The sequence below is a fragment of the Heloderma suspectum genome, chromosome 13, assembly GCF_057233095.1.
Source record: "Heloderma suspectum isolate Gila_16-S chromosome 13, 16-S_ref, whole genome shotgun sequence".
Classification (NCBI taxonomy): Eukaryota; Metazoa; Chordata; class Lepidosauria; order Squamata; family Helodermatidae; genus Heloderma; species Heloderma suspectum.
The window spans coordinates 32161140-32186897 of NC_139470.1; the positions used below are offsets into that span (position 1 = coordinate 32161140).

General features: G+C 52.3%; 1 protein-coding gene across 3 annotated transcripts in view; it reads left to right on the forward strand.

Annotated features, from left to right (window-relative positions):
• Positions 1–25758, forward strand: part of BCR (BCR activator of RhoGEF and GTPase) — a 149572-nt gene that overhangs the window by 50198 nt on the left and 73616 nt on the right. For 2 of the 3 annotated variants that reach the window (XM_084819912.1, XM_084819913.1), the window contains exons 2-7: positions 12991–13175; positions 19336–19440; positions 19601–19786; positions 22685–22792; positions 24459–24519; positions 24996–25048. In XM_084819912.1, the coding sequence (XP_084676038.1) occupies positions 12991–13175; positions 19336–19440; positions 19601–19786; positions 22685–22792; positions 24459–24519; positions 24996–25048 (698 nt within the window). Of the gene's footprint in view, positions 1–12969; positions 13176–19335; positions 19441–19600; positions 19787–22684; positions 22793–24458; positions 24520–24995; positions 25049–25758 lie in introns of all 3 variants that reach the window. The other variant, XM_084819911.1, reaches the window with a different exon arrangement.

Consider the following 25758-nt stretch of genomic DNA (forward strand, 5'->3'; position numbering starts at 1 on the left):
CCGACTTGGGAGGGCTCATGCCCAGAAAGGCAGTCTAGAAATATTTTAATTAACTAAGTAATTAAACTTATGTTGAAGAATCCTTCATTTCAAACCACGGCCAAGTCCTCAGCCAGACTGCCAGCGAAGGTTGGAGGAAGCTCCCCCAGAGAGGTCAGAAAACCACCTCCATTTATCATTCTCTGGGGGGCAGACCGCCAACGGCTGCCCTCTCTGGTGAAAGCAGCGTTGTCCTTGGTCATCCACACACTTATGACATCTGTGCTAGATTGTAGTCTTGTATTTTATGTATGGCTGTCTTTAAAGAAATGGCCACTCTGGAACTGCAATTGGTTCAGAATGCAGCTTTCAGAGCGTTGATAGGAGTGAGGCAGCGTCACACCTATTTACTTCAGTTGCATTGGCTACCATTTTGTTTCCAAGCTCAATTTAAAGTGCTGCTATTAACCAGGTCCTAAAGTGTTTGAGGCTTTGAATGAATGTAGACAAATCTGTAAATTTCCATTTCTCATTTTTCTAATCTTAAATTGGTTTTGTCCCATTTGCACATCAATTTTTGAACTTCTTTTTTAAAAGTCTGCATGAAAATTCAGATGGTTGTGCATATTTCTCCTAACATACACATTTATGCATGCAATGTCCTCAGTATAATGCATTTTTGTAGATTATTTCCCCTTGGACACATGTTTTTGTGTGCACTTGCCCCTAATATGCATTTTGTAAGCTTTTTCTGACTGGAGGACTGCATCACAAATCCAGAGAAGGGCAAATACTGAAGGATAACTGTGGTTTAGTTTGTGTATTGGTTCAGGAAGTGCACATTAGGTAGGTTTGCTTTGAAATGCAAACCCAACAATTTTCTCCCCATCCCTCTTTGAAGGTTACCCATGTGACCGCCTACTCCTACATGAATCTACCCAAGCCGTGAGATTGGCTTTGGAGGTCCTGTTTTTGGCCCCACTGTTAACTGAAGTCTGATTAGCATGTACCAGAGACTGGGTCTTTTCAGTGGTAGCCCCATGATTATGAAATTCACTCCCTTGGGAGATTGGCCAAGGCCCGCCCTTTCCGTTTTGGGCATGCTCTGAAGACCATCGTGCTTTTTATAATAAATCATGGTGTTTTTCCTGGACTTCAGGTTTTGAGCTCCTGTTGCTTTTACTGTAACTGGCTTTTTAAAAAATAAAATTGATTTGTATTGTTTTTACTGTATTTATGTCATTTAGCTTGATTGGGAAGGCTTTTTGCTGTGAAAAGTGGTGTATACATCAACAGGGTTCTGCATTATCCTGAGTGGCACATCACTGTTGCCTCCCCCTACCACATAACAGCCCTATATTAACATCACGGACATATTCTTGGCAGTGTGCGTGTGTGTGTGTGTGTGTGTGTGTCTTCCTAGATGCCTTCCACACAACTGGCTGCCAGCCAGTTACCTGGAGGTTTGGCAGAACGCGGAGTGGCGAACCTTCTCTGGCAAGGCAAGGTTGGGCTGGTTTCCTGCACTGCTGTCTCCTGCATGGCCCTCCCCTCCCAGGGGTGGAACAGAAAGCCGTGCCGGGGCAGGACAGCGGGAGGCAGAGCTCCTCTTCTGCTCGTGCTCCCTCGAGCGACCTCCCAGCCTGTGCTGCATTCTGGCTCCCCTTTCTGCTTTACCAGCCACCCGGCGGTGCTTGCTGATGCCTCCTGAGCCTAGGTGCAGAGGGGGCCCTCCTGGTGCCGGGGAGCTCTGCCTCCTCCGAGTGCCAGTGGAAGCGGCCAGCACAGGCGCAGCTCAGGGACACGCTGACCGCGGACTCGCATGTGACTGGACCTGCCGGGGCTTCTTCAGGCGTGACGGCGTGACGTTACGGGTGCCCAGCTGGAAACAGCTTTGTTCACGGTTCAGGTAGGCTGCTTGCTCTGCCCAGGCTGCCTGTTCAAGGCAGCAAGTGCGTGGCACCCACAGGAGAATAATTTTCCCCTCCCGGAACTTCATGATGTCCTTGATGTCCAGGCTAGACTAACCTGTGCCAGACACATTCAGTGAGATGGAGCACAAGTGAAGGCACAACATTTTATTTAGTGTTTTCATTACTAAAAGCATCCACTAAAGGTTACAAACCATCTGCTAAACCCAGAGTTGCAAATTTAGATGCATGCAAAAGTTTGCAACCCTGTATTAAGCAGATGTGTATTTTTAGCAGATGCTGTAGTAACATGCTGATAAATACCTTTTGCGTACAGTTGCGGGGTGGGGAGGCTTGCTATGGCAATAAAGCATGCAATATTTCCCCATCCTCCACCCCCTGGTTTGGGTAATGTTTGTATCAGCAACGTTGGCACAGCCCTCAGGTCACTGACCTTATTCAGAAACGTTTAGCTAAGCCAAGGGAATATTACCAGTGGCCAGGTTTCCTTCCTTTATAGTTGGCTTGCTGCCACAACAGATGGCTAGGCTTTGGGGCATAAGACCATATGGGAGACAGACTTTCACTGAGCCCCAGTGGGGCTGAATATGTGCCCCCCCAGCTGTCACAGTCATTCCTGTGCAAATCAAGGGAACCACATTTGAACTCCTCCACAGGTGCCACCTCTCTTCAACCAAACTGCATCGCTTTGGCCAAACCCCACATGCTGGAAGGGAAGTGGGGATCAGGGCTCCGTAATTCATGCCTGGTCAGCCTGACCACAGCCTCTTGAGTTTGGGAGACAGGGGCTTCAACTCCCCCCCCAAAAAAATAACGGCCACCCATAAAAGTGTTGCAGGGCCCTTCCCTTGCTATCCATCTCTCAAGAGGCAAATGACACTCTGCTGCAGCCCTCCCCAGCCTGGGGCCTTCCAGATGTGCAGGCTGCTGTGCCTCCCCTTCCCAGGAAGCCTGGCTGTTGGTCATGCAGACTGGGAATGGTGGGAGTTGCTGTCCAGCCAATCTGGAGGGCACGGGCGGGGGGGCTGCTCTGTTACAGAAAGATTTAATCAGAATGCTGTTGGTGGCAGCAAGGCGTGCAGTGGCTGCACACTGGGGAGCCTCCCCTGGGCTCTTTCTGCAGAGATGGAAAGAAAAACTGACACACGCGCTGAGAGTTGTCAGGGAACTGGAAAGCCTGACACTTTAGTAACTTTATTATCTACTATGCAGAGTTTGCTGCATGGCCCACCAACCACATGGCCTAAGTTCTGGAAGGATGTATTTTAACAGCCCCATGCTAATTGAGCCTCAGTTGATTGCTGTGGTCCACTGCCATATTTTGCACATCTCTGGAAGGCTGTGCACCAAAACGGTGTTACTGTCTTCCGCTGTGGCTCTCGTTGCTTGGTTTGTTGTGTGCTAGCCCTTGGCGTGCTTATGCCTTAATAAATATGTTAACAAATTGAAATGTTAAAAAGTGGGTGTTGGGGGGGGGGACCCAATGTGTTGATGTCCACTAGCTTAGATAGCTTTAAAATGGGATTCGATCTTTTGAGGAGGAGGAGTTCAAGTTCTGCTGGTGGCGATAGGCCATGATGGCTAAAGACCACCTCCATGCTCAGAGGCGGAATGCTGCTAAAGGACAGTGGCTGGAGGGCACCAGGAAAGGAGGATGTGCAGGCCTCACAGAGCATAACACAGTGGGACATCATAATCTGACATGATTGGAGTGTCTGGTACTACAAAACCTTTGGTTCGTGGTCTCAACAGACAGCTTGTGATTTCACAGGTAACTACGTCTGATTCTTAAGATGGCTCTGTTCAGTCACGTCAGCAGAACCCTCGGCATCCTTAGCACAGGGGAGGGCAATGCGTGCCCCTCAGATTAACTTCAAAATCCCCCTGGAAGCCATCAGCTCAGAGCTCTGGCAAGAGCTGCCTCTTCCCTTCTTGGCAGCCTGCTGGCCAAGGCAGGGGGATGTGGAGAGAAAGAGGGAAAGCAGGGTGGTGGCCCCATCCACGTTGGGTCTGGCCTTGCACACTGCTTGCTTTGGGCCCACCCACTGCTTGTATGTAGCTCCCAAAAGATTGCCCCAAGGGAATGCAGGTCTCTGGGTCAGGGGTCCCCAACCTTTTTGGACCCAGGGCAAATGTGGGCATTTGCGAAACTGCTGTGGGCACCACCACAAAGTGGTCTCTATGGTGGATGTGGCTGGTCACATAATGGCTGCCATGGAGGCCTGGCTAGTCAGAAGAGATGCTGGTGGGGAGAGAAGTAGTGAGGCTGGGCAGGAGGGGGGAGAGAGCAAAGGGGAAAGGTCTGTGTGGGCAGGAGGCGATTGGGTGGGCCAGGAACCCCTCTTCTCTGCCTGCCCACAGGCAGCTGATCTGCAGCAGGTGCAGGAACAGGAGGGAAAACCTGGTGCCTTAATGTTTTTCAAGGTTTGTATTAAATAAATTTTTGGAGGGAGTAAGTAGTGGAGAGCTACATGGGTGCGTTGAAGATCCCAGCAGGTGCCTGCCCTAATAGATGTGTGGAAGGATGGATGCTGCTTCTCCTGCAGCTCTGTACTCCGTAAACGCAAACACCAGAAGAAACACCGCTGTTAAAAGGCCTTCTTGTGTGCAGGTTAAATGTAACATGTGTGAGAGGTGAGTCCCCACTTTTCCTGTGAACGCCCCCCCACACACACACACACACTTGGTATAAAGGCTGCCATTCAGTAAGTGAAGCATGGGATGTTGTGAAAAAGAGCAGGCAGTTTTTCCTGGTGGGAAGCGCTGAGAAGGCCTCCTGCGAGGTACAGTTCCATTGGATCCAAACAACAGTTGTGTGGTAAGGGCTACCAAGATTACCATGGCATGAGCCATCGTGCTTTTCCTGCCCTTGTTGCAGTCCGGATCCAGCAGAACCACTTCTGTGAAAATGAGGACTCTGGAGATGTTTTCTCTTTTTCTCTTGTTTTATGTCAAGCAAAACAAACAAATGGAGCATACATTTCTGCTGATACAGCTGACTGAGAGAGAAGGCCTCACATCTACTAACAAAAGGCATCACATGACCTTAGGTTTCATGTTCCTAAGCAAAACATTAGCCCTTTAGAGTTTCAGCATCCTCTGGCCCGATGAACTTCAAGTTGATCTCCTTCTTAAAGTTCCAGAGGATAGAACAACTGGACAGGTCTTCTAATAATTGTTCAGGATGGCAAACGTACAGAACATAAGCAGACCTGGTTATCATGTCCTTGGAATGATTCTTCAATTCGTCCATCTTTCCACACGTGTTAAGCAATTTATCCTCATGGATCCGGACCAAGTCATTCACCTTGACTGCCATGCTCTGCTTTGGAGAGTTGCTGTAATGTGCAGATCTTAACTCCAGGACATTTTCCCTTTGCCATCCGTTCCAAAATCAATTCATCAAAGTTCATTGATATTTCCACCTCTTGGAAAGTTTGTGTCAAGTGGCATTTGTAAGAGTGCCATTTTTATTTTCCTGAGAAGGTAGGATTATTAATCTCTGCCCAACAAGAAAATGAGCTGGGGTCTGTGGCAATGGTTCTTCTGTCTCATTATAAACAAGGGTCTTGAGTTCAGTACTACTTCTCTTTCACTTAAGATTGTTTCCAGTTCTTCATATGATAAAGCAGCTCTTCCTAGTGTCTTTTTAAAGCAAGTCTTGACAGGTCCAACAAGTCTTTCCCCAAATCCTCCCCACCAGACTCCTCACTCAGCAATGAATTTCCAAGCAATCCCTCTTTCTCCAAAGAATTCTTGAAGTTTCTGTTTATCTCTCTGCCACCAAAGTTCCTTCAAATCTTGATCAGCTCATTTGAAGTCTTTGGCATTATCAGAATACACAATCTTGCACAGTCCACCTCTGGCAACAAATCTTAGTGCTAACTGAAAACTTTCCATTGTTGTTGTTGTTCAGTTGTTCAGTCGTGTCCGACTCTTCGTGACCCCATGGACCATAGCACGCCAGGCCTTCCTGTCCTGCGCTCTCTCCCGGAGCGTGCTCAAGTTCATATTCATTGCATCGGTGATGCTATCTAGCCATCTCATCCTCTGCCGTCCCCTTCTCCTTTTGCCTTCAGTCTTTCCCAGCATCAGGGTCTTTTCCAGAGAGTTTTGTCTTCGCATTAGGTGGCCAAAATATTTGAGCTTCAGCTTCAGTATCTGTCCTTCCAATGAGCACTCAGGGTTGATTTCCTTTAGGATGGATTGATTTGACCTCCTTGCAGTCCAGGGGACTCGTAAGAGTGTTCTCCAGCACCACAGTTCGAAAGCATCAATTCTTCGGCGCTCAGCCTTCCTTATAGTCCAGCTCTCACAGCCATACATTACTACTGGGAAAACCATAGCTTTGATTAGATGGACCTTTGTCGGCAAGGTGATGTCTCTGCTTCTTACTATGCTGTCTAGGTTGGCCATAGCTTTCCTCCCAAGGAGCAAGCGTCTTTTAATTTCATGGCTACAGTCACCGTCTGCGGTGATCTTGGAGCCCAAGAAAGTAAAATCTGTTACTGCTTCCATTTCTTCCCCTTCTATATGCCAGGAAGTGATGGGGCCAGATGCCATGATCTTCGTTTTTTTAATGTTGAGTTTCAAACCAGCTTTTGCACTCTCCTCTTTCACCCTCAACAAGAGGCTCTTTACATCCTCTTCGCTTTCTGCCATTAGGGTGGTATTGTCTGCATATCGGAGGTTGTTGATAATTCTCCCAGCAATCTTAATTCCGACCTGTGATTCCCAACCCGGCATTTCTCATGATGTACTCTGCATATAAGTTAAATAAGCAGGGTGACAATATGCAGCCTTGTCATACTCCTTTCCCAATTTTGAACCAATCGGTTGTTCCATGTCTGGTTCTTACTGTTGCTTCTTGACCCTCGTACAGGTTTCTCAGGAGACAGGTAAGGTGGTCTGGTACTCCCATCACTTTAAGAATTTGCCACAGTTTGTTGTGATCCACACAATCAAAGGCTTTAGTGTAGTCAATGAAGCAGAAATAGACGTTTTTCTGGAATTCTCTTGCTTTCTCCATGATGCAGCGAATGTTGGCGATTTGATCTCTAGTTCCTCTGCCTCTTCGAAACCCCGCTTGTACTTCCGGTAGTTCTCGGTTCGCATACTGCTGAAGCCTAGCTTGTAGGATTTTGAGCATCACCTTGCTGGCATGTGAAATGAGCGCAATTGTACGGTAGTTTGCACACTCTTTGGCGTTGCCCTTCTTTGGAATTGGAATGTAAACTGACCTTTTCCAGTCTTGCGGCCATTGTTGAGTGTTCCAAATTTGTTGGCATATTGAATGCAGCACTTTAACAGCATCATCTTTTAGGATTTTAAATAGCTCAGCTGGAATAATGTCATCTCCACTAGCTTTGTTGTTAGTAATGCTTCCTAAGGCCCACTTGACTTCACTCTCTAGGATGTCCGGCTCAAGTTCAGTGACCACACTATCATGGCTATCAGGGTCATTAAGATCTTTCCTGTATAGTTCTTCTGTGTATTCTTGCCACCTCTTCTTAATCTCATCTGCTTCTGTTAGGTCCCTGCCTTCTTTGTCCTTTATCATGCCCGTCTTTGCACAAAACGTTCCCTTGAGATCTCCGATTTTCTTGAAGAGATCTCTAGTCTTTCCCATTCTGTTGTTTTCCTCGATTTCTTTGCCTTGTTCATTTAAGAAGGCCTTCTTGTCTCTCCTTGCTATTCTCTGGAACTCTGCATTCCGTTGGATATATCTTCCCCTTTCTCCCTTGCTTTTCGCTTCCCTTCTTTCCTCAGCTACTTGTAAAGCCTCATCAGACAGCCACTTGGCTTTCTTGCATTTCTTTTTCTTTGGGATGGATTGAGTTGCTGCCTCCTGAACAATGTTACGGACCTCCGTCCATAGTTCCTCAGGCACTCTGTCTATCAGGTCTAATCCCTGAAATCTATTCCTCACCTCCACTGTATATTCATAAGGGATACGATTTAGGTCATACCTGAATGGTTTAGTGGTTTTCCCTACATTCTTCAATTTAAGCTGAAATTTTGCAACAAGAAGCTCATGATCTGAGCCACAGTCAGCTCCAGGTCTTGTTTTTACTGACTGTATAGAGCTTCTCCATCTTTGGCTGCAAAGGACATAATCAATCTGATTTCGATATTGACCATCTGGTGATGTCCATGTGTAGAGTCGTCTCTTGTGCTGTTGGAAAAGAGTGTTTGCTATGATCAGCGTGTTCTCTTGGCAAAACTCTATTAGCTTTTGTCCTGCTTCATTTTGTACACCAAGGCCATGCCTGCCTGTTATCCCGGTGATTTCTTGACTTCCTACTTTAGCATTCCAATCCCCTATGATGAAGAGGACATCTTTTTTTGGTGTTAGTTCTAGAAGGTGTTGTAGGTCTTCAGCTTCTTCGGCATCAGTGGTTGGGGCGTAGACTTGAATTACTGTGATGTTGAATGATTTGCCTTGGATTCGTACTGAGATCATTCTATCGTTTTTAAGATTGTACCCCAGTACTGCTTTTCCCACCCTTTTGTTGTCTATGAGTGCTACTCCATTTCTTCTAAGGGATTCTTGCCCACAGTAGTAGATATGATGGTCACCTGAATTAAATTCGCCCATGCCTGTCCATTTTAGTTCTCTGATTCCCAAGATGTCGATGTTCAATCTTGCCATCTCATGTTTGACCACCTCCAGCTTACCCTGATTCATTGATCTGACATTCCAGGTTCCTAAACAATATTGTTCTTTACAGCATCGGATTTTCTTTTCACCACCAGACACATCCACAGCTGAGTGTCCTTTCGGCTTTGGCCCAGCCGCTTCACTCTTTCTGGCGCTACTTGGAAATACCCTCTGCTCTTCCCCAGTAGTATATTGGACACCTTCCGACCTGAGGGGCTCATCTTCCGGCGTCATCTCTTTTAGCCTTGTGATACGTTCCATGGGGTTTTCTTGGCAAGAATACTGGAGTGGGTTGCCATTTCCTTCTCCAGTGGACCACATTTTGTCAGAACTCTCTGCCATGACCTGTCCGTCTTGGGTGGCCCTGCACGGCATAGCTTATGGCTTCACTGAGTTACGCAAGCCCCTTCACCACAACAAGGCAGTGATCCATGAAGGGGCTTTCCATACTTTGAGCCTAATTCTACATGAATTGTTCTAGTAAGAGTACATGTAAAGAGAACAATATATGCTTTCTCGGACAAATTTTTTGCTCCTGTGTATATCAGTTCCACTTGGCACGAACCAATTGGAGATTGCTACCCCCTTGATTCCAGGCTACGCTTCACAGAACTGAATTAGAAACAGAATCTACACCCCCTCCATAAGGATAACACTGTATATATATATATTTGTGTGACTTTGAATATTTCAGAAAAGGGTCGTTTGAATTTGAGTGCATGTGGCACCCCTTCTTGGCTTCCGCCTCCTTTGTGTCCTTCTGTATTCCTTTAAGATTGTGGAGGTCCGTGGCTCAGCTAGCAGTGGCTCCAGTGGATGGTTTGGGATTCAGCCGCACTTCCTGCACTAAAGAGCATCATGATGTTGGAGAGCATCAGGCCGCCGACTCCCCTCTCCCACTGTGGCAGCATCAGCTTTTCCTGTGGAAGGAAGGCGGGGGGAAGGGGGGCTCTTGAGCGCATCTGGCATTCTGTGTGTGGTTGGGGGCGCAGCATAGGGCAGCATGCCCGCCCTGGACTCCTCTCTGCCCTCTCTGCTGTGCACCTCAGTGGTGCTCATTGCCCCTCCTGAGCTGTTTTAGTGGATAAAACTCCCACAGGCGGGGGTGGGGGGAGAGACACCCCTGTCAGGAGCGACAAAGCTGCCACCTCCCGTGGTGGCCATGCCTGGATTTTCTTGTTCCGCTCTCTCCTCTGGGCACACAGGTTTTTGGAACAAGACACAGAACTGTGAGGCCAAAGGTGAAAGCCAGATGAGGAGTGAGCACTTCCCTCATTCGAAACCCTCTTTTCAGCCCCAGATAAGCTCTCACCTGCCTCCAGCCAGACTGGAATCCTCCTTACGAGCACGGGGGGGGGGGGGGGCTCACGTTGCACATGTGCCTGAAGAGAGCCCTTTGCTCTGCAAGCCTCCCGCCACGTTTGCTCAGTGGCTCGCACACAGGCAGGCCTTCCCGCCTCTCCCTTGCTTCTGCATGGGGAAGAAACTCAAGGCGACAACAACTCTTTGGGATCCTTATCTTGCGTTAACAGTCATTGAGCATGTCCAGGCGTCACGCTAAGCCATGGTGGCCGGGAGTTTTGAGCGAACCATGGGGGGCCAGTGTGACGTCTGAATGAGGGTCAGACCCAGCCATGGTGGTTTGTTAACCAGGAGCCTGAACCTTCAGGGGAAGTGGCTGCAGGGCCGTCCTTGTCAGGAGGGAGGGACTCTGTCTCTGAGGCAGAAGCTAACCCCCCCCCCCCGATCCCCGGGAGCCATCGCCTCAAGTGACAGGCTAGCGGGGCTCCTGTGCAAAGGAGTGCTCACCTCCAGAAAAGGTCTCCTCGGGAGAAAGGGGCTCCTCAGGAGTAAGCTCTAGAAAGGGAGCTCTGACTGCTACAGCTGAGCTCTGGGTGGGGTCTGGCTGGCTTTGGGCTTAAAGACCTTCACTGGAAACCCGCCAGTGTTGGAGCAGCCTGGTCCTTCCAGCTTCTGCCATGCCCCCCCCCCCCGCCTCCTGAATTGTGCCCTGTGGCTGATGCTCTGTTTTCTGGCCTTTTGGACTGCTCAAGGACCCTGTGGCTGGACTGTGTAATGCACCTGACTGATTTACTGTGTTTGGCCTCTTGCTTGTTATCTTGGCTGCTGCTGCTGCTGCTGTCTGATCCTTGTTGCCTGCCTGCCTGCGTTCTGACCTCTGCCTGGATTTTGACCACCCCTGCCTTAGCTTAAACCTCCTTGGACTGAAACCTGAGTCCTTGACCACTTGCTTGCCACCTTGACCACTCTATTGCAGTCCCTGTCCTTGCTTGCAAATAGCCAAGACTCTCTATAGAGCAGTGCTGCTGCAAGATGGTTAGCAGTGCTACCCATGCCTTAGCGTGACATTTGAACGGGTCCTGAGGCGAGCAGAGCTTCTATAGACCTCTGCAGCCAGCGAGGCTGAAAATGGCCACTACAGGAGCAGTGCTGCTGAGGGCTGTTGGTAGCCACTTCCTTCCTTCTTTCTGCTCCCCTTACAGAAATAAGTAAAAAATAAATAAAAACAGTGGAAAATTGTGCAAAACCCACCATATGTTGCTAAAATGCTCATTATCCCTGTATATTGCTAAAATGTGCATGTGTGCAAAATCGCTATATTGATATAGTGATTTTGTGCACACGCGCATTTTAGCAGTATACAGGGATAATGCGTGTTTTAGTGACGTACAGCAGTTTTTGCAAATGTGCATATGTGGAAATGTGCATTGTAACGATATGGCAACTTCTGCACAACATTCTGCCGCTTTTATTAATTTTTTGCTTATTTCTGTAAGGGGAGCAGAAAGAAGGAAAAAAGAAGCAGAAAAAAGGAAAAAAATGGCTGCTAGCAGCCATCAGTAGCACTGCTCCTGCAGTGGCTGTATGAGCTGCAGAGGCTGCTGGGATGCATGAGGGAGAGGTTGGAGGACTGCAGGAGGGAGGGTGGTTAGGCTAACTGTGCTGCAGAATGTGGTTAGCTGCACACGTGGCAGGGGATCGCACAGTGGTTAGGGCTAGCCACCTTGCAGCATTGTTAGCCTAACCACCCTGCGTTATCTACAGTGCTTGTAGATTAAGGAATTGGTATTATTTGTAGATTAAAGTGCAACAAATTCAAGCATTTTAACTGTTGTCAAGCTATACATTTTTGTTTAAAGATGTCACAAGCATCTTTTTGCCTTCATAAAAAGGAAAGTAACGCCTGTCTTGTACATTTTCTGGTTACACATTGCCTGAAATTTTCTTTGTAAAATTGCAAATTCTGTTGTAATTCAATGTAAATGCAGTGTCCACTGAATTGCCAAACATAGTGGAGTAGAGAGCTGGCTGTGGAAGGAGGAATGTAACAAAGGTCTTTTTTCTACAAAACCCAAAAGTACTTCCTGCTTTTCCTTAGCTGAGCCTCTGTCTGGCTGGCGAATCTCACATCACCACTGCTTCCCATCCCTCTTGACTTCTACCTCTTTCTCGTTGCAGTGGCTATCAGCCCCCCAGTCTCAGCAGCCACAGTTCCTCACAATGTATTGCAGGGAAACAGGGTGCTGTGTCCACACACGCGTGCCATAAAGAGCAGGTCCATGAGACAGTTGGGGGAGAACAGAGCAGCAGAGGTGCTGGCAGCCTCTTGCTTGGCAATCTCAGCGGCCCTCTGCATGCAGATGGGGTTTGCACAAACGGTGACGGTGTTTCTCATGATATTTCGGCCTGCTGTCCTGGTTGGAGGGGACCAAAGGTCACCCCAGCCCAAACTGCACTTGTGAATGACCCCATGCGATCCAGATTGTGTGGCTGCCGCAGCATCGCCATGGAAGGGGCCACTGGGCTGCACCCATCCATCCTCCCCAGGGCCTTCAGGAGACCCTTGTCCTGTTCCTGCTAACAGCGTTGTGCAGTTAAGGACGTCTGTTCTCTGAGACTGGGGGAGGGGGGCTTCCAGACAGGGGCTTGCCCTGTGTCACTCATGGCACTTTACGGAGGATGGTCCAGAGGATGTCTGTAACCCTCCCATGTTTTCCTACTGTTCCATCTTTTTCCTTCCCACAAATCCATTAAGGAGGGACAGTCGGAATAGCTGTGCAATGTTTTTTGATTGGTAGCGTTAGGAGCCGAAGTCTGGAAGTTCCCAGGAAGGCTCTGAAATAAGGTTCTATTTGAAACAGCCGCGCACTCACTGGAAACATCAGGAGAGTTGTCTTAAGGTGTGTTGGCACAGGTTTGGGAGGTTCTGTGATGTTCTCCAGCAGACATGGCTTCAGGAAAATCAAGAAGTGCAGGAGCCTGTAATGAAGAGCAGGGACATTGCAAGATCTTTGCAGAACAGGCTTGGAACCAAAGGGCGGGCACTGGAGAGAGTGGTGGGTTTGCCTCCAGCTGAATCATTCTCTCTCCTCACAGCTTGCTTCGGTCCCTTTGCAGACATCTCTTTTGGTGGGATGCCGCCCAGCTATGCCTATGACGTGGACAGAGTGGAAGAGCAGCGGCGGCACCATGACCTGATGCCTTACATTGACGACTCGCCCTCCTCCTCTCCCCATCTCAGCTCCAAGAGCCGAGGCAGCCGAGATGCCCTTTCCTCGGGGTTGCTGGAGTCCACAAAAGCAGTGAGTGCCTCTTCGTCTCTCAGCATGGCTGTGCCGGAAAATCATGGGGCTGGAATTTAGGGGTTTGCCTGCACAGGTGTAAACCTGATCAAAGGTGCAGGGTGGGAATCTGCCTTTAGGCAGACGCTGGGGCAAGCACTGTGCTGATAGGCAGGCTTAGTCTGAACCCGTGTCTGCTGGGGCATTGGGACTCTGGCATTGTCCCTCTGTCTGGATGCACCCGGTCAATCTGGGGCTCCAACATTGCAGCACGGCCAGCCTAAATACAAACCACCCAATCCACTGGCATTGTGCAGAGCTGCCCGCTTGGTGGGAGGGCGGGCGGGTTGGTCTTTCTCAGAAACCCAAGGGCCACACAGGTGCTTTGGGATCCACATGTGGGCTAGCTGCGTCTGTTGCAGGCTTTGGCTTCGCTCAGGATTTCTAGTCCTCTGTTGTACTTTATCTCAGAATAAACCAACCAATCAAAAAATCTTATGCTGCGTAGTTGTGGTTGTGAAGGAGTGTGACAAGCAGTGCAGATATGGAGAAAAGAGAGCCAGACAGATGGCTGGTTCGCACAATCAAGCAGCCCGCTGTGGCTCATTTAAGCCATAGTGGGCTGTGGTGCGTGTGGGTGTCCACTTTGAATATTCAAGCTTGTTGTGTCATCTGAACCTGGCGAGGATGGGTTGTTGGTGTTGTTAACAAACCACCCACAACCCTAAAACAGCCCATGGGTTCTGGGTGGTTTGTTAGCCACACCAACAACATGCCCTCGCCAGGTTCAGATGACATGACAAGCTGGGGTTGTGGCTTGGATATTCAAAAGTTGCCTGGCATGTGGCACAACCCACCATATCTTAAATAAGCCACAGTGGGCTGCGATGATTGTGCAAACCTGGTCAGAGATGCTGAGAGTGGCCAGAGGGGCGGGGGCGGGGAGAGTGAGTCTCCCATGGTTTGCTGATTGCAGGAGTGCTGATAAAGGGGGAGGAGTGATAAAGGTGTGATAAGTCCTGCATTATGATTTACCAGCTAGTCAGATTAAAATTCTGCACCAAGAAGAGCTGGATTCTGTAACCTGTATCACAAAACTGGTTCAGGTTCTCATGTTTTGGATTTTTGTGGTATTATCAGTCGAGGTGTCTGTCTGTGCTCAGAGCTGTGCAGGGAGATGAAGCATGCAGGAATCCCACTTCAGTGGTCTCCTTTAGTTTGGGGGGTTTCCTCAGGCATTGTCCACCTGCGTTCAGGTGCATTGTCACAGAGCTATGGGATAGAAACATCCTTTCTTTCCCAGTGAAAGGTGCTATGGTCAGGAAGATGTATCCTTGGCTTCTTCTCTCTCTTCCCCCTCTCCCCCCACCTCTCTCTCTCTCTCTCTCTTTCACGCACACACACACACACACCACTCACGCACCATGAGTCAGACATGGACTGTGGCATCTATGCCAGCCGGGCACTGGGCTTTGCGTGGGGCTCTCTGTTAGGGTTCCTCATTCCTTCATTTTCCCCTGGGATCTGGCCTCTGGGATCCAGTGCCACTAAGTTATTCCAAGTAAAGGATGGCTGCTCTGTGCTGATCCGAATGCACACAGTTCGACCTTTCCAAAAGCCTTCCCTGCTCTTTGCCTGCCAAGCTGCCAGTTAAAATAACCTTCCCTAAGCACTTGTAGGGGGGTTGGGGTGGGGGATGAGCCAAGCAGAAATTTACCCCTTGGTTGTTCACAGATCCTGCTGGGCTTAGGGACACACTACAGAGAGCATCCAGGATGATGGGCACACTCCCATTCCACAGATGAGCTGTTGTCCCTGGGCTGTGGGGGGTGGGGTGGGGTGGGGTGCGGGGGGAGGGGAGGGGAGCACTGTCCTGGCCGTCAGAGTTCAGCACTCCTCCCTATAAGATGGTGAAGAAGACTCAGGCCAAAACATCCAGCTCAACTGGACCTCTGTGCGTGCTTTCTGCCCACTTCAGGGAGCATTTGGCATCTGTCGCCCATGCTTCAGTTTCCAAAGCCATGCCTGGCGCTCACCCTTCTTGTGGTTTCTTTTGCTTTACAGTCCATCAACCGCAGCAGCTTGAACATGCAGCAAGGCCTTCAGTTTCCCAGGAGTCTGTTTCTGCAGGAGAGGGAGGGGGCCTGCAGCATGCCTGCAGCTTTGGCAAAGCCACGTTTCTGTGCGTTGAGACGCCGAATGCAGCTCCTTCTCGTGCCGCTGGGGCGGAATCTCTAGAAATGCTCTGCAGGGTCAGGAGTGGTGCTTCCCCCTCCCCCTGTTGCAGCGGAGGCTGTTTACCATTCCTTGGTAGAGCGGGCGGGGGGGGTGCGCCATGGAATCAGAGGGCAGCCAAGCCCGTTCAGAAGGTGCAGCTTGGCAACAAAAGCTGCCCCTTTTCCTCCACGCTTTTCTGGGTGGGCTGTCCTGGAAAGGGGCTGAAACCTGTGAGCCCTTAGTTAGTCACTTGCTTGTTTATTGCACTTTTAGACTACCCAATAGCCGAAGTTCTCTGGGTAGTGTACAAGTAAATAAAAAAACATAAGATATTTTATATAGTTAAAAAAAAAAAAAGTAAGGGGTAAGAACAGTAAAGCACATAGTAAAACCAAAGTAAAACCACCAGCCAAAAATAGAACAGGGCAGAGGTCTAAAAGAAATGAAACGGTGTGGTGCCTTCCAATTCCTCAAGCCTTCTTCCAGGCAGCTTATGGGATTAAAATGGGCACCACAGTTTCTGGAAGGCAACAAACCATGGCAACGCCGCCAACTAAAGCCGATGGGGAAAGCACAGTTGTAAATCCATGATGCTTACCAAGTACCTGGAATGAAAACAGCTTCTCCTCCCCCAAAAGCTTCGAAGAAAAGAGACGTTCCGAAGCCTTTCTGAAGTTTTCCGTGGAAGGGGCCAGGCGAGGCTGTGCCCCAGGGAGGCGCATGCTGAGGCTCTTGCGGGGAGGTGGGCTCCCTCTGAGCCCAGGCTGATGAGGAGGGGTTCGGAGGTCACGACTGCCGGCATCTTAGGTCGTGTCTGGTACATAACTGGTTCTAGTGGAGCCCTTTCAGAGCAGGTGCTGCATGCTCCCTGTGGGGAACGCCAGCTGGATGACAGCAAAGGGAGGCTCACTGTGCCCCCCCGCACCCCCATTGACTGCACTGTCTCAGACAGCTACTGGTGCACCCATAAAAACACCTGGTGGAGCATAGGCAGTCAGTCCTATGGACCTGATGTCCCCTCCTCCACCACCTCTCAGCTTTGGCCTGCTAAGCTCTGTTTTCTCCCCCCACCCCCGGGCATATTTGCAAACACTTTCTCAGGCCAAGGCCAAAGAGACACGGGACAGGAGAGGAAGGGGAGAAGGGGAAGCAGCCAGGGAGCTTTCGGGCCGCTGCCTAGGCTGAGGCAGGCATCCCCAGCAGGCCCTCGACCGCTCCGGCACCTTTGGAGGGTGACATAAACCTGAAGATGGTTCTTTCGGGGCGGGGGCTTGTATGAAACTGGTTGCTCTGGCGTTCTCAGGCTCCTTGACAGACCCTCCATATCGGAGCAGGGGTCAAGCACGTGGGTTGTGTTAGGAGGGGGGCACAGGGAGGTCTCATGCAGCCCCTTGTCAAACGACAGCCCCAGTCTGGTCCGGCAGCTCCGGTTTCTTCGGCATCTCTGCCCCGCCCCGCTTCTGCTTCCACCCCAAGGCCCCTGCCTGTGGCTGGTGCTCCCTCTCACACGCCTTCTGGCTCCCTCTGCTGCTGCCACCGCCTCCTCCTTGTCCTCTGCTGTTTTGATGGTTTTGCCTGAATGTGCCGGCCCTTCCTGAGCAGGGGTTGGCACGAACCCCATTGGGTGACTATAAATAATTTTGGCTTCTCTCCCCACACGAAGCAGAGCTGGCTGGCTCTGCCAAAAACATTCCTATTCAGCTCGGCTCAAGCAGGCGGCTTCGGCAGTGTACTGAACAGCAGCCTCCTCATAAGAGGAGGTGCGTCGTAAGGGTGGCCATGACTCTCCCTCCGCCCGCCTTGCCGTTTCCTGGCTGTTGGCCTCCCTCCCTCCCTCCCTCCCTCGAGCCTTACCGGACGCTCCACTCTGGACGTGCTCCTGGAGCCGCCTGTGCCCAGGCATTGACACAGTCAGGAGAGGAGGTTTTTTTAACGATCCCTCTTGAATATGCCCACGGGAGAGCACCATTTCCCCTGCTAGAGTGGGGCGCCAGTGAGGGATGCTGTGCACGATGGTTCATTCATTGTGTTCCCAGGTCTTAATGCTTCTGCTCAGTGGAGTGTTCATTGAAATGGAGGAACAGTGCTCCAGCCCCCTGCCAGGCAGGTTTCAGGATCCTGTCTCAGCCTTGTACTTGGGCTGCTTCCAGATGAGGCTTTTGTCATGCCATCATCCCCTGCCTCATTCACAGAGTTCTATGGGGGTAGGGGTGCCTCCAGAGGATGTCGTATTCCACTCGTAACCCTCCCGGGTTTTCCTACTGCTGCTTCTGTCTTTTTTCTTACTGCAGAAAATCCGTTCAGGACAGAAATCAAAAATAGCCGCACAGGGCCTTCCTCCCGCTAGTGCCAGGAGCCCTCTGTCTGGAAGCCCCCTGGGCGGATTCCAGCCTGCCTTCATGGCACAGCAGCGGCAGCCTGGCTAGATAACAAGAGTCTTCTGAGAGATGGCCAGAAGCGTCTGGGGCTGGCATTCACAGGCTCCTGACGCCCCGGGGGCTCTTCACTGTTCAGCCGGCTGGCCTTCAGGCCACAGGGTCAAACCGACAGTTCTGACACAGCTCTGCCGCTTTCCGAAGTCGCTGTTTGCTGACCAGTGGGGAGGACACTCCAGCATGGGCGCCTGCACTGCTTCTGATGTCGGATGCTGGGGGGGGGGGGGGGCTGTGGACAAAGCCTGGATGCTAAATCGAAGTGGGTTGCTCTGGAGGTTTCTGGGCCTTCTCCGAAACCAAGTGGATCTTGCCCAAAGCCACGGGAAGTACAGCAGACTGGCCCCAAAACCCTGGGCCTGTGTCAGTGCTTCGCAGGGGGCAGCTGCCAAATCCCAGACACGGGCCGCCCAGAGTGCTGGCTTGCAGTTTTAGCAGTAAATGGGCAAAATAAAGGCTGTGGTCTCCAAACTGGCGGCGGGGGGGGGAGACCCTGTTGCCCCAAGGGTCTTTGCTGGTGGGGGCCTTCTGCCCCACCAGCCTTTTCTGGGGTGCAGCCTTTACTCCCCCCTGCAGGTCAGTGGGGATGATCTGGGGATTGGCCGTCACAGAGGAGGGGAAGCAGGCAAGGGTCAGCGAAGTGAGGCAAGGCAAAGGAGGGGAGGGGGCCATCTGCAACAGGGAGCCTGGCCAGGCACGCCCGTGAGCAAGTGGCCAGCACTGGAGTGTGGTTTGTACTTCCTTAGCCCCGATAAAACTGCGGTGGGATTTGGGGACAGAGCTGTGGCTCCGTAATGCGGGCAGTATGTAAGGCAGGAGAACTGTCTGTGAGGCACAAAGTTGTTGGTGTTGAACTTGGGAGGTTTTGTGCAGAAGCCAAAACTGGATCTCTCCTTGACCCCAAAGTGTTGGGTGTGCAGGTTTCAATGGGCCTTTGGGGTGCTTGGCTGCTGTGGTCCCCCAGGACAGGTTTGTCACCTAGTCCGGGGAGCTCTGTGTCTGCCGCAGTGCCTGCTGCTGGGTGGAGACGTGGCTCCTGCCTCAGGCGGATGGGCAGCGAGTGCCGAAACATCGCAGAGAGCGGTGGTTCTGAAATGTCTCCTCTACTCGTGATTAAAGCTCGTTGTGCTGCTGCCGAATCCTGTCTTGGCCTCGTAGGTTTGATTTTTGCCTTGGTTTCTTCCTCCACTGTCTGAGCGATGGTGGGTCTGTCTGTCTGTCTGATCACTCCACTACAAGCACGCAGCTCAAGATTTGGATAGCCCAAAGCAAGGTGTGAAATTGAGCCTCCCTCCCCGCTCCCCCCTTTCCCTCTCACGTGGCTCTTCCTGTTCGTGGGGGTTCTGGTGAGCAGTCTCCCCTCCCCCATTCTCCAGCAAAAATGGCCTTCTCTGGCTGGGTGCTTTGCCCTGTCCCCCTCGACACCCTGTTGGAGTGTTCGTGGCCCTCTGCAGCATCACAGCAGGGGCTTGGGCAGAGCTCTCCTCTCCCTTGCCTTTCCACTGTGTTTCTTGATCTTTCACTTTCTCTAGAGCGAGCCAGACTTGGAAAAGGGCTTGGAGATGAGGAAATGGGTCCTGTCTGGAATCTTGGCTAGCGAGGAAACCTATCTAGGCCACCTTGAGGCTCTGTTGCTGGTAAGGGCACCTGGGAACATGTCAGTGGGGTCGTGGGGGCTCAAGACGTGACTGCTCGAGTGGGCAGGTACAACGGCCCGGAGTCTCTGCTGGGCCGGGCCGGGGGGCTGGAGCTCTCCGTGAGTAGCGCCTGTCCGAGCCCTTTGCCTCTGTCCTTCAGCCCATGAAGCCGTTGAGAGCCGCTGCCACCACCTCCCAGCCAGTACTGACGAGCCAGCAGATCGAAACCATCTTCTTCAAAGTGCCGGAGCTCTACGAGATCCACAAGGAGTTCTACGACGGACTCTTCCCGCGGGTTCAGCAGTGGAGCCACCAGCAGCGGGTGGGCGACCTCTTCCAGAAGCTGGTGAGCCAACCCTGGCCCTCCCCTGCAGCCTCTTGCCAAGCTGCCGCTGGGCGTGTCCAGCCCGTGGGGCCTCTGCCCCCCCCAGCTGTCGCCCCGCCGCTGCTTTCTGTCACCCCACTGCTGGGCGTGCATGTGGGACAGGAGGGTGCCGGGCTGGGAACAGCAGCCGCCCCGCGCAGCAGCTGTGTGGGACAGCAAATGCCCCAGGCCAGCGGGGCCGAGGTGGCGGTGCCCTGTGGCAGGGTGGCACGTTGCTCTGACTCTCGGCATCACGGCCGCCTTTGTCCTCCTCCTGTGTCTCAGTCTGGAGGATTTGGACAGGAGTGTGAGGGTGTGTGGAGATGCGTGTGTTCAGCTGTCTGGTTCATCTTTCATCCTTGTTATGCCTTGCAACACTTCACAAGGATACGGTTGGAGGCCAGAGGTTTCTTCAGGTGCCCTGGCTAGGGAGCCACTCGCGTGACCCTTCCTCGGAGAAGAGATCCGGAGGTTCTTGTGCTGGCCTCTGGCCGGACTTCGCATTAGCATTTCCTCGTCCTCCAGAGGAAAGAGGCTGGAAGCCACGGGAATGGCGTCTTCCTTGCTACAGCTATCTGGGGCCAAAGGTCAAACTGCCCCTGTCCCCCGTCGCCCCGCTGTTTTGGGCTGGCCTGGCTGTTCGGAACTGGGAGCCCCATCCGGCAACAACGCATGCAGAGCGCTGCAGTACCTGCAGTGTTGTGCCCCCCCCCCCCGCCAAATGCTTTCTCTGCTCTGCGTTGTTCCTCGCTCTGCATCCTGGGCTGACCCGTCTCCCAGCGCCGCTAGTGGGGGTGGAGGTGGCAAGCTGTGTGTAACTCGTGCTGCAGCCAGTTGACAAAGCGTCCCCCCCACACACACTCCTGTCTGTGTTCTTGATCCTGCTAGACCGAGAGCCCTGGAGTCCTGCCTTGAGCAGTGGGGAGGCAGGGAGAGAAACGAGCGCCGGAGGCTTGGAAAGGAAGCTTTGAGCGCGTGCTCGGCATGCTCCCTGCTTTGCAGTGCCCTTGCTCTTCTGACTCCTCACTACTGCCCCCAGCTGTGGGGCGGATGCATTTCTCCGTTATCTGTACTGAGAGCTCCTCACTGCCCCAGTGCAGCAAAAACCGGGGCACAGGAATGTAGTAGGAGAGCTTCCCAGCCGTCCAAGAAGCCCCCCAGTCTGCTTCTTTCTGACCTCTTGCCTGGGGGAGGGCTCCAGCCGCCCCTTCCAGGGATGCTTCTCTTTCAGTTCTGTTAAACAACAGAAATGTTGCATTCCTGAAGAGCCTCTGGTCTTCAGGCCAGAGGAGAAATTCTGTGGGGAGGGACTTGAAGAATGGCCAGCATCCGGGGTCTGCAGGGTTGTCCAGATGCGAGCACCTGTCTGGCGGCACACCTGCTGTCTTCCCTGGCTGCTTGAGGAGGAAGGGGAGGCTGGCCTGACCACCACTGAGGTGGCTGGGGGTCGGGGAGGAGTGAAGCAAGGCCACGGTGTCAGGAGGCCATGGCTAGTCCACGCAGCAGGCCCTGCTCACGGGCCCGGGACCATCACTGTTGTCTTTTTTGCCTTTAAAAATGAAGTGTGACAAAATCAGGGAGTTGAACAGAACAAAAAAACAGACTGACCATTTCCCCCTGAACCAGAGTGGAACTTGGGGACTGGGTTTTGTGGAGTGAAGGACAGATCGAGAAAGGAGCTCTTTCTCAGCTGAGCACAAAGTGCTTTGGCTGGCTGATGTTTGTGCATCTGCTTCTCAGAAGCGCATGTTTGGGCTGGTCTGGTGCATCTGCAGCCCAATGTGCCCAGCTGGGTGGCACAGGGGTTCCTGGAGAGTTCAGACATGCTTGGAATGTGTCCTGGGATTTCCTGAGCTGGAATGTGCCCTGGGATTTCGGAGCTGGCCCTTTGACCATCTGTCATGAGTGGCAGATGCCATTTCCGAGTCAGCAGACAAGGCCAGCGCGAAGTCCCAGCGGCTGAAGGAGGGTTCTTCGCCAGCTGCTCTTGCCGCACCGCCCCGCATGCCTTCCCGCCCCATCCCCCTGGGTGACCGGCTCAGGTTCAGCTTCCTCACAAGGTTGTCGTGAGGGTACAGTGAGGGGGTTTTGCGTGGAGAGATCACAGACGCTCTCCTGAGCTCGCTGGAGGGAGGGCAGGATAAAAATATAATAAAATTCATTTTTATTTAAAAATAATAATTTGTCACAGTTGTATCCTGTTCTTCCTCCAGTGAGCTCAGCATAGTGAGCAAGAGGCAAATAAAAATAAGCAGCTGTGTAAAAAACCAAATGAGCAGAATCCCAGAGAGAGACATCTTAACCCGAAGGCCTGTCATCTCACCAGTATGGCTGTTGCACATGAATTACAAATGCAGAAAATGACGCCTCCTTCTCCCTCAGGGGCTTTGAGCTTGCCTGCTGCCTGCATTCACGTCTGCCCTTCACTTTCAGCTGAAAAGGGTCTTCTGTTCCCGGCAGGTGGTGGGTCCCTGTTGTAGGCTTCCAGTGGCTGGGGATGGGAGGCACGGCGGTCTCCTGCATGCCTCCCCCCACAGCTTGAACCTTCTCTGTCTGAATTGGGGGTTGTGGCAAAGGGCTGATGCAGCCCCAGCCACGCTTCATCCTTGGCTCAGTGGGAGCTGGAGGTTCCTGTTCTGGCAGTCGAGGAAGTGGAACACGCGAGGTGGGGGAGCTAATCCAGAGGCGTCCTCAGCAGCTTGAGCAAGCCGGCGACCGCTGGGCTCTGCTGCAGGAGGGGTCCCTGTGCGGCTCCTGTGCGGCTTGCTGTATTCTGCCCAGGCCTCCCTTCCATCCCTTTGGGGCTGCATGCAGCCAGTGGCCATCTGCTCCCCCCCGCGCGCCCCCATATTTATTTCCTTCCACATTTGTTTCCTGCAGGCCAGCCAGCTGGGAGTGTATCGGGCCTTTGTGGATAACTACGAGGTTGCCATGGAGACGGCGGAGAAGTGTTGTCAGGCCAACGCTCAGTTTGCGGAAATCTCCGAGGTAACGTTCTGGTGCTCAGGCACGCAGCGCCTTGGTCTGACGAATGTGCTTGGATGGAGCCCTTGGGATGTTGCTGCAGCCCTCAGCCTGCTGTGGTAGCGCTCGGTGCCCGCGCAGCCCCGCCTGTTTCGGTGGGGCTTGTGCCAGAGCTGCTTCCGGGCAAGGGGCTCGGCCTGCCTCGCGCGCTGCTGCCCTTCATGGTGCCCACGATCTCCCCCTCCTCTTGGCCGGGGCGCCTCTGGCCGGCCTGCCCTGCCCGTGACACTCTCCTCCCTGGGGTCATCCCCAGGCCAGCAGGCAGTGGTGGCTTCCGTGCACCGTTTGCTGGCGGGGGCGGGGGGGCTTCTAACGGTTCTAGCACCACTGCTGTGTCACCTGAGGGGCTGGATGACCCGTGTGACGTCCTGAGATGAAATTGTCGCTGACAAAAGTGAGCTGTAAAAAGGCCTGCTGGAGCGGCAGCTGCCCACCTCTGTCTAGCGCATTGGAGGTGTCATTTGCCTCCAGCGCAGCGAGGCAGAAGGACACCAGGAGGGGCTTGTCTTCCACGCAGTAAGCGTTTCTCCAGTGGAATCATCCGCGTGTTTTATTAGTCTGGCAGGGAGGCCCTCTTGAGTGGGACAGCTCCTGCTGGCTTCTTGCGCCCTCTCTAGAGGCCCAGGAATGCCTGGCAGGAATGTGCAGCCTGGTGCAGCTGAAAGAAACCACAGCTGGAATTCCAGCCCATCTTTCCTTTCCTGCCTGCAGCTGTGCCGGCCCCCAGAAGCCAAGCCCTGCAGCTCCAGAGGGACCCAGGAGCTCATCTCTGTCTGCCTGGGACCTGGAGAGCCGCCGCCGCTGCCAGTCAGTGCAGCACAGGGCGGGCTGAGGAATCTGGGGGTTGTAGTCCAACACTTCTGGAGGGGTTGGGGCAGCTGGTGTAAAGACAATAGTGAGCTAGAGGGACTAACTGTGATCTGACTGTGATTCTTCCCCTCTTAGCCTCCCTAACTCCATCTTTTCCTCAACAATGATAAAGGTATTAATTACTGTTTATCAGGGAAATAATTTCCACTGAAACACAACTTCTCTCACAGTCACCCCCCTGCTCAGCAACTTGCTGCTCTCCTCGCTCCCTTCCAGAGGTCCCGGCTTGTGGAGCTCCTCTGGCCACATTGAAGGTTGAACCAACCGCTCCACCTCCACTCCTATGTGCAGATGACATGCGGCATCCCTTCCCCAGGATGCGAGAGGGAGCAGAGCAGACCCTTCCCCCCACGTCCCTATGTGTAGCTCTGTGTTGCAGCCGCCTTTGGACATCTGCCTCCTTTGCAAGGAAATACTCTTACTTGTGGGCGAGCCCAAATCACAAGGATATGCCCCCAATAATGGGAGTGGGCCCCCCTTTCACTGACTTTCAGTGGCAGGTTCTCTTCGAACTGGAAGCTCGGGGGTGAGGTCTTTCCTGGGATGGACCAGGCAGCGCATGTCTGGGATGCTGGCCGTGTCCCCAGAGGAATTACATTCTTCTAAAAAGGCCATTATAATGCAGAGAAGGACTTGACGATTGGGCTGGATTTGGGGTGCCTTTTGTATGCAACCTGGGATCTCAGAGAACAGCTGGCGGCTCTATGCTGGACTTCGGAGACAACTAACCAGGGGTCATTTTCCTTCTTCCCATTTGTAGAATCTCAAAGCAAGAAGCACCAAGGATTCAAAAGACCAGACGACAAAAAACTCCTTGGAAAGTGAGTAAAGCACCCACGGATTTGGGACTCTGTTGCTGTCAGAGCGGTTCATCCAGCTCCCTGGAGGGAGTTGCAGGCAGCTCCGTCTGCACTCCACGTGGGTGTCAGGGGCGATGTTGCTTTTGTTTTTTGGCCAGCAGTGCCAGTAGTTGGACTAGAGCGCTTGGGGTTCACCAGCAGAAGGGGCTGTGCTCTGTGCAGCCCTTCAGGATGCATCGGAGGACGGTCTGCCTGCATCTGGGGCTTGCAGCTTTGTGCTCCGCTGGCACAAGGCGTTTGGAGTGGTCCTGCCCTCTCTGGTGGACGCCAGCCAAGGAAGGGCTTTCGCAGTGAGCCTCGTGGCTTGCAGAGCGCTTTCCTTTCTCTTGCTCTGTGCTGCTCTTTGCAGTGGCATGGGCTCTGTTGCTGCAGAAGGCACAGGGGCTCCTCTGTGGGGCTGCCACATTTCTTCCTCCCGTGTTCCTTGTTCTCCACAGCTCTCCTCTACAAGCCGGTGGACCGAGTCACACGCAGCACCCTCGTGCTCCACGTAAGTGGCTTTGGATGTTGAGGCCGTTGCCATCTCTGCAGGCGAGTGAGGAATCGGCGTGGGGCACGTGGGGAAACTTGGAGAAACGGACAAAAGAGGAAAGAGCAAAAGGGATCAAAGCACTTGGAAAAATATGCAGCAAAGCAGCAGTGTAGGAATACACACACACACGCACGCACACACGCACTTCCCAACATGTTTTGAGTGTCACTCCTTTTTTCAAGGCATTAAAAAAAAATCCTCCTGGTCCTTCAGGCTGCTGTTCCGTGCAGCCTTATGTTCAGGCCACACATACTGTAGGAGATCCACAGTCCTCTCTCCCAAGGTTTCTTCTTTTACTCAAATACAGCTAAAAAGGGCTGCTGCTACTTTCTTTGAGGCAGCTGTGGGGGGGGGGGAGTTTACTCTCATCTCCCACACTGTTTTCACAATCTGACTCCCACCAACCTCCCCCCCGCCATTTCTGTTGGCCCTGGGGGCAAGGGAAAACAGAGACAATATCGCTACCTGTATTTCCCATCCCTCCAATTAACAACACCTTAAGGGACAATTTAGATTGCGACAACAGTGCGGGGAGAAAGGGTTTTACACACACACACACACGTTGCTACCTGAGCAATAGTAAATTTGAATAAAAGAAAACATAGAATCATAGAATAGCAGGGTTGGAAGGGGCCTACAAGGCCATCGAGTCCAACCCGCTGCTCAAT